Raw genomic sequence first — 19001 nt, 5'->3', positions numbered from 1 at the left:
AGGACATTATATCAAGTGTATATACTTGAGTAGATGAGAGTACATTTGTCGACTTCAAGTACTCTTTCTTGTGGTAGAAAATACGATTAGGAGAGTGTTTTATCAGGGCTTTAATGTTCCTTGAAAATTTTTATTAGCGCTTTATTAAGCCTTATTGAGGTTTTTACTTACCATTTACGCTATGAAAAAAGAACTATATATACCGATATCTTTAAAATGCTGAAAACCGCCACCATTGTGGTCAAAATGTTACTTGTTTAAGTATGGTAATTGTATTTGAATAGAGAACTATGCTTTAAAGAACAATACACAATATTCAATACATTTATAAGAAAATTCAATCATAAATTATTACGTAGGCCACAAAAAAATGACCAAAGCTATAACACTATTAGTGATATATTCTGAGTGACCAATGTTTCCAGTCTTTCACTTATTAGTTTATTATTACAACGATTTGACAGAGTCTAACTCAAATAACAACGAAAAATATATTGACATAATATAATATACGCTCATATCAACAATTTAGCTAAATTAAAATTATTTTAATAAAGTTAAGCAACAGTTTTGTTTGAAACGGCAGCTTATAGGCATTGAATTAAAAAGCACATCCGACTCTTAGGTTTAAAAAAACAAAAGCTTCATACAATTTATCTCTTTTTCCTAATTATAATTTTTAAATGTTATAATGATAAAAATAACAATGTTAAATTCAAATTAACAAGATTCATCATAAACACAGAATACAAAACATTACTCACAATTATAATACATTATCAGCTGCATAGCCAAATTTGTGGTAACGTTGAAGTTATTTGAACAGCAAAACTCAAAATTTGTGTACTTCAGACATGACATGTGCTGAAATGATGTAAAACATATCTGCGGATGTTAAACAGCATGAATGTGCAAAAATGTATGTGCAAAAACGCAAACGAAGTGTTTTTGAGCTAGTATACCCTGTTCCGTTGTATATCTTATACAAACAAAGAGATATTTAAATATAGTCATTTTGACGCTGTCAAAGATCTATCGATGTTTTACATGTTCTGTTATCAGTAAACAATTTACATGTTAATAAATCAAGGAAATTTTCCATTGATTTAAAGCTTTAATATTTCATGTTATACAGACAATGCCTGAAAAATGATAGATTTGTTTCCTCTTGTAGGAACTTGATAATTCAGAAGTAAATTTTAATTCTCTATATACAGTGTCTGTATTTTTAAGAATACTGCATTCCGGTTTTAGTAGTATACGGGCTTGTTCTACAACTTTCGTACTGAAATGTTCCCGTACATTACGAGGATACAGATCACCGTACATATATGTAAGTCATACTGTGTACGGACTCGCCGTACATTTCCGTATCTCACATGTCTCGTAAAATTACCCTAATATTAATGACCCATACACTTCCGTATATCTATATATTTTTGCAGTGACAGGACCACCAGAAAAGAGCCCAGCATGTCATTAAACACAAATATGAAATGGCACAAGGGTAAAGCACGGACGGGGCGTTATTGATAACAATTCAATATAAGAAATCATAGAATAAAGAACGTCCAAAACGACAAGATTGAAATTGTTGCAGACTCGGTTTGATTGAGGCTGTTTATTGACGATACTAGACAAAGACATTAAAGAAAACAATAAATTATGAATATTAATTATAAAGACAAAAAGGGATAAGGGTGGAGTAGGGGAAGGGACCAAAAAGCCGGGGACAAGTTTGAAAAAAGTGGATAGCTACCGTTGACGACAAACCAAGAAGGGACACAAAACTGTTACATAAAAAAAATCGTACTGAACGATCTTAAAGGATTGGAGATGTAACTTTTTTCAATGTTCAGGACGACTTTTTTTGCCTCGACAATAACTTCATGGATTCTGGTTTTGAATTTCACGATTTCAACTTAGTGAATTCACAATTTCACAACGCGAATTAGCATGGTTTTATTCGTGACGTTGAAATACTGAATTCATGAAGTTGAAATATTGAATTAGTGAAGTTGAAATCGTGAATTCTTAAATTCCGTATTTTGAAAACGAGAACTAACACAGTTAAAGTTGTGATTTCACGAATATGATATCGGGAATTCATGAAGCTGAAATGTCCCCATCGGTCTTCCGTAGAAAAAAATATATATATATAATATACATATTCAATGATTCGGATAAGGAGATTATTTGACAATGACGTTTAATTAGTTTGAATTAGTTTAGTTTAAGTAGTTTAACTTATCGTTGCTAAAATATAAAAAAATCGTCAGAGGTATATCATTTGGATTAAAAGCGGCAGTGAATTAGTTGTATTTTGTATTCTAAAATAATTTGAAATAAATATACTCGTATATCTTAACAAACACAATGCTTAGGTCGAACTCAAGTGAGTGCCAGGCACTTTTTGCACGTGGGAATTATACTGTTGTTCAAGGATTGGTGCCCTCTATTGAGCTTCATGAAACATTGTTATTAGTTGTTGGATTTGGAACATTTGCTACTGTTGTTGCTTTTATTTTTAAATTCATACGGAAGCATGTTTATAAAGACCAGGTGCGAATATATATATATAGTTCTTTTTAAGAAATCAAAAGGAAATGACTTACACGAAATAATAACCGCCGTATGAGCACATCCGCTGATGTTTCTAAATTTAAAATTCACCAAAACTACCATATTAGAATTAAAATTTGTCCCACTTTTAAAAATGTCAATGGAAAATAAATAAAAAACATTCTAGTGTTATTGACCAAACACAACGTATGTCTTCTGTAAATTATGATAATTAAAGATTATGGTTTTAAAGTAAAATCTTTGCACGTTTGAAGTACATGTAATTATAAAAAGAACTGAAAAGCATGGTCTAATAAATTATTTTTTATCAACAGCTTTTTTCGATTTTGTTATTGTACATAAAATATGAAAAGAAATTTAAAACTCCGTGAATATTAAAAATATTTTAATTGCATTATATTTGTATCTAGATAATGTCAGGTTTTTTTGTATGATATATATTTAAAGTCATACAACTGAACTACTATAAATGCAAAACAGATCAAGCCATACAGTAACACATGCTATTTGTGACTGACAAATTCAAAAGAATCATTCTAACAATTAAAAACAAACTGCAAAGCTTTATTTTAATTCAAACACCAGTACATCAAAGTGCGCTGTTTTAAATTTATTGTTCGTCATTTAATTAATTGCCTTGGTAATCAATATAATATGGATATCAATATTAATTTCCTTGATGAATATTTTGATTCTTGAAATTATAATTTAGATACCATTTTAAAATGAATTGGTCTATAATGAAAAAGTCTGTAAGAGAATGAATATCTTCTTTGATAGTATTTAGTATTTGCAATAACAACAAACCATAAAAGAATTATTATGAAAACTGTTGGCAAATGTGAAGAACATAATCCGATATTACAGTATTTTATTTATATAGCAGAAAAAAAGTGTTCTGGAACAAAATATTATTTACAAGATACATATTCATCCTGAATCACTTAGAACTTTGTGAACGCCGCCTTTCCTTGTTGATCTTGTTTATCATATTTTATCATCTTTTTTTTAAGCAGCATTTATAAAAAATATCAAAATGATGCATTTCTATTGTTTTCATCAATATTTTAAATATAGTCCTTATGGAAAATGTGCCAATTTTAGGCCTTTTACATTTAAATTAATTTTCTGATATAGAAATTTATACAACGGAAACTGAATTTATTAGGTACCATAGATAAAGAAAAATATATGGAGGGAGTGGGTATGAACATTTCAAAACCTAATTATTTTAGGCTGATTTCTAGAATATGTTTACATTTTATATCCTTTTTTTGTATATTACGCAAAAAATATTTTGTTAACATTTCTACAATCTTTGAAAAATAGATGGAAATTTTCATAAACACTAATAAATTTACATTGCCAAATTTCTAAAAATAAAACAAAAATTCGTGCAATAAGATAATTTCATGAAAAGAAATAATATAATAAGAATGAATTTAAAGAGGCAACAACGCTATCGGATTGGGAAATATCACGGTATTCTATTTATGAAGGTCTTATGAACTTATAAAATTTAAATTTGTTTGAGAAAGTCTTCAAAACGTCAGTATTCAATTAGGCTATTTTATCTCATGAAGATAGTAATTTTTCATTTAGCAACCATGAAAGGAAATATGATAACAATCATGCCAGATGAACTTATCGAGGTAAAATTACTTAGAATAGCGAACTATCATGATGTCTTTATAACAGGAACTAAACATCATTTACATGCTTTTGATTCGTTCTCTAAAAGGACGAAATTTCCCGTTAAACATACAACAATGTTGTCTTATTTAATTCCTCATTAAGTTGGTTTGCGATACTTTAGGTAAATAAATGAATACGTTCATGTGACATCTTTCCTTTTATTTGATTTTTTTCAACAATACAAACATTGTCTGATTCAAAATGCCAACTGATGCATATTTTTATCAAAAGAAACTTTCTTATTAATCATGAAAATAACAACAAGACCAAAAACACTGTCAATTATTGATATAGGAAAGGGCGAAAAAATAACATTTCATGAACATTTGTATCTGCTTCATTTTCAGAACACTCTAGATACAGCTTTTGATGCAGGAGGAAAAGTGAGTGTTGGACTTACTGCGACAACTATTGTGTCACAATGGACCTGGGCTGCAACACTTCTCTATTCCTGTGTCGTTGCTAGCAAGGTAAAACTAATTTTAGTAATTTAGTACATCCTATATAAACTACAAAATGATGTGTTAAGCAAACATTTTGCTATAAATTATGTTACTGTCAATGAAAATAAAAAAACGTTTAGTTCTTATATTTGAATGTAATAATAAATGTGATATTTGCTTTGAGTTATTTATTGAATTAATTATCAAATTCCGATTTAGTGAATCAATCAATGATTTAATTACAAAAGAAAATTAGAAATGAATTGTAAGGAATATGGCTTTAAATGAATAATAGATATATTGAAATGATTTATCGAGATATTGAAAGCAATCATGTTTAAGATTCGAAAACCAGTATTCAAATTGCCATTAAGGATGACCCACCAACTCCCTTATGCAATGGTAACAAAAACGTACAGATGCGTTTAATATCTCTGATATATTTACTTGAGTCTGGTCATGAGAGACCATGACGGTGCAACATCTCTTACACCCCTTGGTACCGGTCGAATGTATGAGAAATACATCATAATTTAAACTGGAATAGTTTTGCAACAAAAAAGTCAAAACAATAGTGTATTTATTTCCGTTCATTCATATAAAGGGTTGAATTCGATCGTATTTATTTATTTATTTTTATAATTATTATTTTTTATACAAAACAAACATATACCTATTTTCTTTCTGAAAAATAAAACACACTTTTTACATTGGTTTTCATTTGAGTACCTCTTTACTCTTTAAATATTTTCAGCTCATAATGTTCTATAGTATTCTTGAGGAGACCAATTATATTTCATGGAAAAGTGTTTATTATTGGTAGTATAATCAGAGTTTTATAAAAGGAAATTATCATGTCACAAACTTAACCTTTCAAATATAAAGTGAGATAAAGTTGATATATACGGAAGCTTATCAGGGCCTCCTCTTATCTAAAAGTTTCACGTCATGTCAACTTGTTTCTTCTCGATTTGACCAAAAACATTCCAAGAAGACGTTATGATTAATACGTAATAAATAAAACATTCCACGAAGACGTTATGATTAATACGTAATACGTAGAAGGTTCTAATCATTGCAAAAAACTTTGTTGAATTTCGTGAGCTATTTGTCAATGCGAGTAACGTCTTTGTGTCTTACTAAATATTTCAGCAAAGTCGTGAAATCAAGAAGTTTCGACAGGTTTTTTGTCGAAGAGACAAAAGCTTCAAACATTTCGAGAAAAATTCAGTTGCAATGCCTAAAAGCTTCTCATCTTTGTCAGTAAATTTTATTTAGAAATACAAAAACATCTTATCAATGCGAATAAAAATAAGTCGACTTAGCGCAAAACATCTCACCAACTGTAGGCCCTGATACGCTTCCGTAGATATACTTTGTGAAATATATAAATAAGTATTACAACGTTTATATAATGGTTTTAGAGCATGTTAGATGCATGTCATATGAAGTAAAGTATGCTAATTTAGAAAGTACTTGGCATAAAAGTAGCAAAATGTGAACAAAGTAGTATTTTAACTTCCGTGCAAAATATTACATCATTACAATTGTACTTATTGCCAACAACCAATAGAAGAAAAAGATGGTTCAGATAATTGGCAAATAAATAATAAAAGTACGCAAAAAATAGAAAATATTTGAAAAATGCGGATAAAAGCTTTTTTGAAAAATAATGGGCCTTTGAACTAACTTGTCTCGCCTTAATGACCTTGTGGGCTTAATAATATCATTTTATTTAAAAAAGAAAACAATTGCAAGATTAAAAGAAACAATTCAGTTTGTATCTTAACATTTACAAATTAATTTTCCTCCACTAGAAACATGCGAGTAAAGATTAAAGAGTTTGTAATTTTAACAATGTTGTAAATCATATAAAATATTTATTATCTAAAAGGCCTCAAACTCACAAAATTGTTGTATGGCAGCTGTCTGATGTACTTTCCATCTGTACCGCATTTTCTTATCAAAATATTCAGCGAAAATATATCTAGTATTGATAAGATAAGTTTGTTCTCGGAAACATTTCTCCGTCTACATGCCACTTCCTCCTTCTCATTCCTAAAAAGCAAAACCAATCACTGGTGAAATTGAGGTGTTCTGTTATGTATGATGACCGGTTGCGGCCATTTCAAACCCGCAAGAAATTTTATAGTTTTATCATAAAATATCGTGGGCAACTTAAAAATCCGCGAGATTTTCTGTCGAAATCGTACAAAATGTCGCTGGGAACGTATAAACCTCGATATTTTATAACAATTGCTGGAATATGCAAGGAACATTTTTTTTACTTTAACGCCCAGCAGCACCCTTGGTTTGACTCATAAGCCATAACTTTTTGCGCAGAGGCATTTCTAGGCATAAAAAGTCTAGGCTTTATGCTCAAACTTGACTTTTTACAGAGTATGTATCAGAACAGATTATCGCGGATTATAATGGTCGCATTAGGCTGCCTAAAGTAGGCATATGTTTGCGTGGCTTAGTCTACTATGTAGACAGGAAATGTCGCGGTTTCCTTCGTAAGATTCGACTTTTAACGACAGAAGTATCATGACAGGAAAACTCGAGAGTGTCTTCTTGAGCTGCGACACTTTATACATAAAATCTCGCGGATCCAAAAGTGGCCCGCGAAATTTTATTATCTGACGGTTAAAATTCTCACGACTTTAAATTGGAAGCTATCGACCACATTAATTCTTACACTGATTGTAATGTACGTCTGCAATCAATTGAACTGTATCAGTCTAAATTTTGACTTCAACCAGGGTATAAATACTTGAATATCAATTTATATCATGAAATCCGTAATAATTCTTAAAATGAAAGTATATTTTTTGTAAAAAATTTCTAGCATTCATTGTGCAGTCATGTAAATTTTTAAAAACCTCTTTTAATTATGATAATTGACATATTACGACATTTAAATTCCTATTGATGGCACACACATGGAACATTATCATAAGTTTTATCAAGTGTAAGTGCTAATGGCTGTGCACTTAAGTACGACTTTATTACACAAGTACGTAGAAAGAAATAGTTATATTATATATATCAATATTAATATTTTAACTGATGCATATCGATACAACCGTTTTAATGTCTCCTACGAGATTTTCTTTAACGGCATCTCAATTCAATTAAGTCGACTTGAGCATTGGACATATACATAGAAACAACCGTTAAAATAAAGTATCAAATTATCATTATTATTTAGATTACAAAAAAAACGGATGAGAAGATAAGCTGAAATGTTACTTACAAGGATAATAATGAATACAATCAAATCTCATAATCAGATACGATGTAAGGAAAACAGACTTTTTTCAAATCAGTTTAGTCTGATATTGTCAATTCATTGTCAAGGTTATAGAAGGTTACAGAAACAGAAATGCCGAGTAGTAGAAATGCGATATATCATTATAATTAAATAACTGATGTTTGATTTTATGTTTAAAGCAATTTATCTCTTTATCTCAAAGTTATAAGGTAAAAAATATTATGTTCGCTTTTTTTAGTTGAAATAAATGGCATTCACCGGTCTTGTCTTTAACTGCCCATAATGCCATCATTTATTTCTCAATAACTTTTTTAATTTTATTTTAGGTACCTCGTTACTGTTACAAAACAAATACCCACTTGTCATATACAAAAAACTATCTTAAAAATTTGCTGGTTTACTACGGTAGCAATTGGCATTGTTACAGAGAATAAGAATAATGTATTGAAGTCAAAATACTAATTTGTTTCCATTTTGCTACCTTTACAAACACATTTTTTCATATTCTGTGCTACTTCTTCACTTGTTAGATATCTTACATTTTCCTAATCCATTATCAAAATATTATTAAATGAATGTTTGACATTTCTGATAAATTGATTTTTGGTGAATGAAATGACGTGTGATATTTTGGTTTAAACATTATTTATAAATTAATTTATTTATAAATTTTATTGTGAAGAGATGTGTGTTATGTGAGAGATCCTGGTCGTGTACAACAATTGGTTCTTAGCATGAGAGGTGGAAACCTTTACCACAAGTCCATCGCCCCCTTTACTAAACCCCCTCCCCTTAATACGCCAACGCTCTTTTTGATATATACAATGTTTATGTTAACTAAGATCTAAGATGTCAGGTATGAAAATATTAAGATTGGCAATGTCAACAGAGCTCTGATAATTTACATCGTATTTAATTACATATATGATGTTTTGGAGTAGCTCTCTAATATTTAGACTAACATTATGACAAGGAAGTTTTTTCATGACTTAAGCGTTGTGAATGATATAAATTACTTTATGAAAAAAGACAAATAATTAGGTTTTTTTGTATTTGAACTTCTTTCTAAATATCAGTTTAACCGGCAGGTAAATCAAGAATGATGTTTCTTTGTTCGTCATCTAATTCGTTCAGCAATGCTTTGTAGAAAAAAAACGAAAAGCTTTTCATGGTAAAGAGCAATAATCATCGAATATAGAGATTTACGTAACAGTTTATTTTTGAAAGCTTGCACTTTAAACTTGTTTAAAAATGTTCACGTCAATTAAGGATATCGTCCAAGGTCATTACTGATCACAAATTACTACTATGCACGTAAATTGCTTTTTTCAAATAGCAATTATGGGAAAATCATTATGCACTTTTGCGCCACATCATTAATTGTTGCACGAAATATATGTTTTACATTCTTGAAATGAAATATTACAATTTCGTCCCTCGTCTGTGATGCATTTGATCTGTTGCGCCTTCTAGCACTGGTTTAAGCGGCGTTCTATCTTCAACACTAACGTACAAGAATAAATGATTTTGAAAGATATGGCAATTTACAAATATATTAGCATTAGCACATTACAGAGATATAATTAATATAAAAGAAAAATTCTTTAAGACGTTTTTAAAGGTCTTTGCTACAATGTGATGAAACAATGTCTATACTCGTTCTTTTTGTTTTCAGTACGGGATAAGTGGGCCATTTTGGTATGCCGCAGGAGCAACGATACAAATCCTCCTGTTTGCCATGGTATCTGTTCAACTAAAGATTCGAGCCCCTGGTGCCAAAACATTTCTGCAAGTGATTAAAGCCCGGTTCGGATCAAATACGCACAAAGTTTTTGTGGTTTATGCATTGCTTACCAATATCATTGTAACAGCTAACTCTATGACAGGTTAGTATACACATTCTTTTTAAATTCATAAAACATTAATTTTAATAAGTGATTAATTCAGTAAAGTTAAAATATTGATTGTCTATCAAAAGAATCAGAAGGTTCCATGGTGTATGAAGTATTGTCAGAAAAACAGCATACGATGTTAATGATGTATAGGGTTCATCTACATATTGTGATGAGTTCTCTAAATGATAACGTTGGTGTGACTTTCAACAAACTGATAAATGACACAACTTTGTAATTAAAACGTTAGTCCATTTTTTTAAACAAATCATTTCTAATCTAACACTTCGTGTCGTCCATGTATATAACCAAATAAATAAATAGGGACAATAGAAGAATGCACTTTTTTCATAAATGTAGCAAACTACTTGTAACTTGTAAATTATAGAAATACCATTTTAATAGTTTTCAAATTATGAAAACAAATGTTATATCGGAAAATGTTGACAACTTGCTTACTCAAAGCGTAAATGATGCATTTTGGTATTTAGATAAGGAGCATAACTGAACGTTGTAAAAACTCAAAACCCAATCATTCTCAAAAATACAATCAATTAATATTTTGTTTGTGGATAACATTTCATTTGTCGGTGCTCTGCTAAATACCTTACTTATAATCCATATGGCTAGGTTTTGTCAAGGGTTGTTTTCTGCGACTGACGCTTTGACTTGATGATTTGAGCTCTCAGATTTTAGGTAAAAGAAAAATGAAAATATTTCGCCAAATATTTCATGAGAGTACCAATTTTGTCGTAGTATTTTTTCCAATAATTAAAGAATTGAAGAAAAGCAATTCAAATACCATTCGTATTGCAGGTGGGTCGGCTGTTTTATCTGGATTAACAAAGGATATGGGGATAGAATACGCGGCTTTGTTAATGACAGCTATTGTAGGGACATACACGTATGTAGGAGGTCTAGGTGCCACATTTTATGTCTCGTTTTTCAACACAGCAATTATCATGCTGATGATGTTGGTATTTGTAATACGTGTGTACGATGACAGTGGAAATGATATTAGTAATCCACTAGGTAGGTTTTATCAAACTTATAAATGTTTTTATGTATATGTTCATATAAATATTGATGTACACTTTGGAACGTAGTTCCACTAAACAATTCATATTTCTGCAATGAACGCGAAACAAGCAAGGACTAAACATTTGGTATTATGATTTGTCGCAAAGTGACATAATGCTTATTTTTCGTTGTCTATTTTAGGTGAATTAGCCATACTTTTCAAAAGAGTGGATATGTTAATGGTGACAGACCTAAAACTGAATACAAATGTTAAGGATAAAATATAAAAAAGCATAAAATGACTATACCACTATTTTTTTTTATTAAATCAGCGTTATAGATATATTCTGACATTTCCATGTACCACATGAGTTATTAAATATTCATTGAAAGTGGAATATGAAAATGAAAACAAACATATGTAAAAATGTAAACTTATTTTGTTTTTACCTTTACTCTCACTGTTTGCATAATGTCACTTTAATATAGAGTCCGGGGAAAAATATAACAAGATGAACTATAATCCATTAATTTTAGTGGTCAAGCTACAAATTGATATTTTTTTTTTGCTAAAACAATATTCATGATGAACAATATACTTAAATACTTCAAAGTAAACTATTTTTAATATTAAGTCAAAAGAGCAGATTCTAACATATCGTTGTTCTATGAAAATAAAAGCCATCCTTAATTTGAGATATTATATCGGTCACAGCGGTATCTATCGGCTATTTTACTACACCGATTTGAAATTTTGATGCGCAGACTATTTTTACCGCATCAAAACGACAAACCGATGCTAAATAGTCAGAACATTTCGATCATAACAAGACAAAATAAGGAAGATCACTAAAACTATTTTTCAAGCGGAGAGTATTTCTTACCTGTCAGTACTATACCACACCCTTATGTCAGTTAAGAAATTATATAAAAGAATTTCACTTTTAGTTTTGTATGTATCGTTACTTCCAATAATTATTTTAACAATTTAAACTGACGTATCAGACTTGATTGTATAGTTTAATCATCGGTGGTAGATTAGATAAACCAACCATGTTAGTGTCAACGATGTCATTCTAGCACCTTTTACGAATGATTTGCTTACTGGATAACCTCATTAACCTGCTTATAAGTGGTCATATCAATTATAAACAACTGATGTGGATAAAGATTAAACCGAAACCAGCCGCGATAGTGTATGCAAGAGGTTATTTTTGCATCACATAAAATAAACAAAACAGAAACGGAAAATATCAATACATTTATGTGTTAGTGTTGCCTTGTTTTATTTTTATTTTTAGAAAATTAACCTAAAAGCCTTTGAAAATGTTAAATGCAATTTTACTAAAATTGATTTTTTTATTATGACACTCAGAATAATGTTTGAACTATGAAGTGCGTTTCACACACATAGTAAGAAACAGCGTCCACTTACAATTCATTTGTACGATTTGATTTAGGCTCCGAAGAGAAAGTATTTGAGTATTTGTCCTGCAGCGACGGACCAGAGGGGAATGAAGAACAAAGCTACCTGACACTTGTTTCTAACTCTGGATTTATGTTTGGACTTATAAATGTCGCTGGTATGAAAGTGCATGTTTGTAATCAAATAATTTAGAAAAAAGATATAAAAAATATACTTTGTTTAAAGTACTAATTGTTTCTGAAAATATATCTTATTAAAACAATGACCTTTTGTCAAAATACAAAAATAAAGCTATGGAAAATTGAAATGTGCTGTATAAGAGTTTATTCTATAGTTTTAATATGTATTGTTCAGCGTACCTATATTTATTTTTGACAGGTTGTTTTGGGACAACATACGTAGATCAGGCGTACTGGCAGAGTGGTGTAGCCGCAAAGCCTAGACAAGGAGTGTTGGGGTTTCTAGCCGGAGGCCTCGTTTGGTTCGCTATACCTTTTGCACTAGCAACTACTATGGGTCTTGCCTACACAGCCCTGGGTGCACAGCAGGGCCAACCTTTGCTCAATGAAACTGATGTTAATGCAGGTAAAGAAAATCCTTTGTGGTGTTAATTGTATTCGCAATTCAAATATTCTTCACCCTGGCAATAATCATTACTTTAGTAAAGTAATTAACTACTAGACAAACAAATCTTATTAATTTCTTTTCATCTAATGGACGTTATTCTGCTACAGATACATTCATATTTTCTGAGTAAAAAAGACATTTTGCATTAAGGATTGGTACTACCAGTGGTAGCACAGAGAATGTTTGGTAAGGCTGGTGAAATGATGGTGATAGTGATGGTTCTAATGGCTGTTGTATCTACTGGCTCTGCCGAAGTTATCGCTGCTACATCAATAGTTGTTTATGATATTTTTCAGACGTATCTAAAGGTATTATTTTTCTACAAAAACAAAATAGGGGTATTTATTTGTGCAAAGTAGAAAAAGTGGTCAAGTGTGTTTTATTATAAAAAGGGCATGTTTTACAAATATCATGTATGTATAATGTAGTTGATGCAAAACATTATTAGAATTGTTTAAGTGTATAAAGCTATATTTATGATTACTGTTTGGATTTTAAACAAAAATACTTCCAAAATGCTTGTATGAAAATAAAAATGGCAATAAATAGTCTTTAAGCGAGTGGCGCATGCACAAAGTGATTTCTAAACGGATAGAACCCTACTTAAAATAGCAAAATAATTTTATGTTCTGGAACATTTGATTCTCTTAATTTTCAACACTAAAGGTATTGGTAAAATTAAGCTTTGGAAACATTTCTGCTATTTTTCCTGCTTTTAAATTATACCATCTATTAAACTTACTTGGAATTACTGACTTTCAGCCTTACAGAAAGGTACTAGATTCCAACAAATGCATATTGTGTGAAAAAGAGCGTGGACAAAACGCTTGTCCACGTAGTAAGTGTACATGTGAAAGTATGGCCGAATGTGCCGACTGTCGTACTGACAACAAGTAAGTTTATTTATCATTATTTATTATCTTACTGTTTCTTAATTTATTGAACTACACTCGTTATAGATGTTAAACAACACTGCCTTATAAAGAATAATAACTAGTTATGTCATGAATATAACGTAAATATTTGTTTCTTTCAGGACACGAAGTGAATCTTCGAGGGTTCCTCCCCCTATGTACACATGTCGAGTTCATGGAACCTATCGCGAGTACACAGATTATCTTTCACGCCTGAAAAACCGAGGATTGTGTTGGACGACTCTTTGTATTTTACCACTTACCATACTTCTTCATACCTTACAAGTAATAATTTCTTTATTTTGGTATACAGCATACTTCAGCAAATGGCTTTAATTCTTTAAAATTTTTAGGACATAGTTAATTTTGTTAAAGCAAAACATGATAAACTTCCTTTTATCTGATGACTCTATTCAATCATGAAGAATGAAACGTCGGGAAAAATATGCATTTTTTATTGTGATGTCTGTCTTCAACAGTATGAAAATTATTTTTCAAATGGTTCAGTTACTTAAGATGACATAATATACACCCACCGTATAATTTTAGATCAATCTTTCCACCGTGTACTTGTTCATGGGTGTAACAATCAACTCTGCAGTGGTCCCAATAGTGTTGTCAATGTTTTGGGAGCGTCTTACAGGATTAGCAATGATTGCGGGAAGTATAGGCGGAACAGTGTTAGCGCTAATGACATGGATTATTGTGACTGCTTCATATCCTGGAGGTCTGGAGGACTTCAAAGACAACGCTAGTACGAACGATACATATTCTAAATATTTCATATTTACAGATTTAGGTTGCAGAATTCAAGATAAAAAAAAATATAATTAGAATATTAAGCTTGAAAGTGTTTTTGTCCCTTTACAGCAAATATTTACAGACTTTCAATTTTTAAAAAGTTTTAGCAAATATAACAAATTATTCACTCTATCAATAAGGCTTTTAAGTTTTCGTTGTAAATAAGTACATACAATTTCGGTGTTGGTCATGACATCTGATTTAGTAATATATCGAAAAATTAAATTTAATATTAGAAATACGATGCTTGATTAACATTTCAGGTAAATGTAAGATATTTTCATTAAATGTTCGATATTTAAATGAAATAATGTAGTGATATATAAGATGGTGCTTGCTATGGTGACGGGCAGCTGCAAGACCTCAAGGGATTGCCCCTAGGTAAAAGATGTCCCAAACAAATTGACGGCATAAATGTGCTTGATATTTATGATTTTTTTTGCAGCTAGTAATCATATCACTCCTATTTAAGCATGTTTATTATCATATTATACGTGTAGCAAGCACTTACTTATTTAATGTTGAAATGTTTATATTTATCTGGTAATATATCTTTAATGACCTTGACAAAAATCACCTTTCAGCAAAGGAAACTCCAATGTTATTTGGAAACTTGATGTCGTTAATAGCTGGTGCTGTTATTTCCGTTTGTGTCAGTTTGTTGTCGGGGAAAAATAAAGAAGGTTCAGACATTTGGGAGAAAACAAGAGACATAGACAATCCCCTAAGTCCATGGACAGAACTTTACGAGATGTAAGTAGCAGTTTTAAGCCCTTGGTGTTTATATGAAATCACGTTAAGAAACAGAAAAATGCATATGTTTTTTTGAAAACGAAGATAAAAAACTAATATGGTCAGTAACAGTCTTAGTCGGCAGTTTAGTTTAGTTACTTGTCATACTAAAATCTCAGTGTTATACACTAATCAAAATTTTTGTGAAGTATTAATAGATGTTTAGTATGTATAGTGTTACAGATAAGAACAATCAATGGTCATTCAGTCCTATTCCATTAACAAAAGTAAAGGTATCTGTGACTGAACTATAAAACATAAATGTTAACTTGTTTCAGGGATCTACATTTAACGGGCGCGTCTCGTTTGAACAATCGGCCGACACTTGAAGAAGTGCAAGTTGCCTTTAAGTTCGCAAAAAAGGTTGGGTTTATCGGATCAATTTCATCAACAGCGATGCTAATAGTACTTTGGCCGTTGATAATGGTGATTGGTGTTTCAGTTATGGATTTCAATTCATTTTATCAATGGGTATGTAACATTTTCAAAATAATACTTGAAAGTTACTGATTTAATGATGTCTCAATCTAAAATAATAGTTATACTTAAAGAAGGGTTGGAGCATTAAAACATGATCAAGTAAAAATCTTTTCTTCAAATTTTTCAATGTCGATTAATTTCTTTGCAACAACTGGAATAAAACAAACATATACAACAACAAAAACAAAATCTTAAAGATCCTGTATGTTTTGTGATTGATATTGTAACTGTGTGTATACCACACTTGCAAAAAATTATATATGTGTATAATTATGCAAATAAAACAATTTTCAAACATCAAAGAATATGTAAAATGTGTCCTGCAAATATTTGTGCACATTATATTTAATCAATAAATTACATGTATTCATTTCTTATTGGAAACTTTGACTTAGAATTTAAAGAAAATATATTTCTAATTACCTCCCTTTATTTACATGAAATGTTAAATTTGGTAATATCTTTATAAATAATGCTTATTTGAACTTACAATATTGACAAATCTTACTTTGAGCATCATATTTATGAAATAAAACCATGAAAAAAATGTGTTACAGGATCTTTAACGAGTATTATTTACTTATTACTTCTAACTAATGCTAATGTATATGTGTATATGTTTGAAGTCAATAGATCAAAATTAATTTTTTAAACATAGAAATAAAAAACAGTTTTTCAAATATTTCAGGTTACAGTATCAAAAGTATGGGCGTTCATTGCAGCCATATTTATCATTATCGCCCCATTCGTGAATGAAATTTATGACATATACAAAGCATTTTTATTGAACAGACGAGTTTTTCCTTTTGGGCTTGGGCGGAGGAATACAAAAATTAAAGCGCCTGCGTCACAGAATAACATTGTCAATAAATGAAACAAATGCTGCCGATGTTGAAGAGCCCATTGAGATGAACACAGTAGACATAGATAACGAAGCTGTGGAGACTGTACGCCGCACTCGAGTTGAAAATATTTAGTATTTAATTGGCTGGTGGCGTTTCATCCATTCGTTTGAATCCGTTTTAAGGATCAAGTTTGATATTTGAATTTGTTTTCGCATATTTAATAGACATATTCGTTGCGTTTATGGAATCTTAGAATACATTCATTTGCTGAAAGGTATTATTTGTGACTATTTGTATTCGGGAAACAGTTTATAATCGTTATTTGTTTTAACGAAAGCATGGACTCTGGAAGTGATATTGTTGCCAGTGACGGCTGTCTGAAACTTCATTTACATCGATTGTACATATATCATATCTTATAAATAAAGTTGCTCATAAGTTGTATAGCAATAATTTCACTGCAACAAAGAATTCAAACTGCATATCAATGTGCACAATCTAAAATGATTATTATATTTTCAGCATTTAAAGTATTTATCATGTTTTCATATGCTTCTCGAACGAAGTCTTGAATGGTTCTGTAGAGGATAGTGTATAAAGTGAAGAAGATTCATTCAAACTAAAGAAAGAGTCATACATTTTAAAATGTTTTTTTTTTCTTTTTTAATATATTAAGAAAAACTGAAAATTTGTTACACGTATCGGATCTTTGACTTTTATGGTAGTGCTTAGTGGCACATGTACCTTGCAAATATTCAATGCACTTGATATCACTGAACAGGAACACTTACATTATTGTTTTGTATCGTAATTCACAATCAATTGAGCACTAAGTTGTAGTGACTTCTGCGATTTCTTTTCAAAATTGAACGACGTTTGTATAATGATTTGACATGTAACACATTATATTTCACCGATTACAATAAGTATGAATTTTGTGGATGATGTGACATGATTGTAAACACACAACAAAGATTAGTTGAACAAAAGTTAAATGAACTGTAATCAATGTAGCTATTTGATATTGAATGTACTTGTAGCTAACTTTGCTCTGTATCGTCTGTATCGCTTATTATGATATGACTTTATTTTTGTAAATAAAGATGAATATATTCAATACTTTCTTTTCATTTTACTGTTTGATTTATTGTTACATTCACAATGCAATCATTATGACTGTGAGGAGCAATATAATGTGCAACACCGTTGTATACAATATCATTTTGTGAGTGATTTGTTGGGTAAAACGGTTATTTCGTAAGCATTCAAACCTCAGTAGCAAAGGGCATTTACTTTACGACTGCCCCAAGATACTCAAATCGAACCTTGTAGACCTGATAAATTTACTTATAGACTGGCAACAAAATGAATATAAACTAGTATGTGCGAGTTATGGCCAGTACAATAATATCTTAAAAAAAACCATAAAAGTAGACATTTCTAAATGAATAGAGAATAAATGATGTTTACGTTATTGTATGATGAGTTGAATACATAAGTTAAATAAAGTGAATGTTAACATAACATAATCTCATAGATTCAGTCTAGATGAACTTTTTATTAGCAGAGTCAATAAATGTTATTCACCAAAATATTCGCACACACGTTAACTGTTTAATTATATGTACTTGTTTAAGGGTGTATATGCGAACTGTAAAGTTAACGCAGAATATTTTTTCGTGATTTTATATAAGTAACCCTTTGCAAAACGTAAAAAGTCATTAAAATGCGAAGCAAAATGCCTAGAAAGAACATTGCCACACTGGATCTTAAGCTCATGTAGAGCGGATGTACTTATTACGTAACGCTAACGTTTTTTGTTGTTTTTCTTTATTAAATATATAACGTGGTGAAATTGACATACTAAATGATGTTTAAAATGGGCCGCAGTGCCATATGTATAAAGTTTTTGCAATGCTATTTGATCAATATTTATTTAATAAAATCGTTGTCAATCATGATATCTTGAAAACTTCTTTTCTTCCAACGGCATTATTTTCTATACGTATATACATTGGAATGTTTTTTTCAAATGCATATTTTCGTCGGTAGTAATTTGTAATTACTCCATGTAGCGTGATGTAAATGTCATTTGTTTCGATGCTTTCAGTGTCCTGCTCCGGTATTAATTATTTGAAAAAGATCTAAAGAGGTTAATATATAGAATACAATGTCATCAAACTATATCTAACTTACCTATTTGTGAAGA

At 30.5% G+C, this 19001-nt stretch overlaps 1 protein-coding gene across 1 annotated transcript; it reads left to right on the top strand.

Moving 5' to 3' along the window:
* Positions 1–2303: 2303 nt before the first annotated feature.
* On the top strand, positions 2304–17213 carry LOC132746937 (uncharacterized). The gene is made up of 13 exons (XM_060736221.1): positions 2304–2562; positions 4626–4748; positions 9671–9881; positions 10704–10919; positions 12368–12490; positions 12712–12918; positions 13111–13268; positions 13723–13853; positions 13997–14159; positions 14424–14628; positions 15260–15428; positions 15746–15938; positions 16636–17213. Exons 1-13 carry the CDS (start codon positions 2377–2379, stop codon positions 16819–16821), a joined length of 2271 nt encoding a protein of 756 aa, XP_060592204.1. The 5' UTR covers positions 2304–2376; the 3' UTR covers positions 16822–17213.
* The last annotated feature ends 1788 nt before the right edge of the window (positions 17214–19001 follow it).

This window comes from Ruditapes philippinarum, unplaced genomic scaffold (assembly GCF_026571515.1).
Source record: "Ruditapes philippinarum isolate M1 unplaced genomic scaffold, ASM2657151v2 ctg1520_1_1_1_1, whole genome shotgun sequence".
NCBI classification, from domain to species: domain Eukaryota; kingdom Metazoa; phylum Mollusca; class Bivalvia; order Venerida; family Veneridae; genus Ruditapes; species Ruditapes philippinarum.
This window is presented reverse-complemented; position numbering and strand designations above follow the sequence as displayed.

What these genes read in the sequence shown, in the direction of transcription:
- LOC132746937 (XM_060736221.1), top strand. Translation starts at nt 2,377, where the DNA reads ATGCTTAGGTCGAACTCAAGTGAGTGCCAGGCACTTTTTGCACGTGGG. An exon ending in TGGACTTATAAATGTCGCTG is followed by an intron (nt 12,491 to 12,711) that starts GTATGAAAGTGC and finishes TATTTTTGACAG; the next exon opens with GTTGTTTTGGGACAACATAC. An exon ending in TCAATTCATTTTATCAATGG is followed by an intron (nt 15,939 to 16,635) that starts GTATGTAACATT and finishes CAAATATTTCAG; the next exon opens with GTTACAGTATCAAAAGTATG.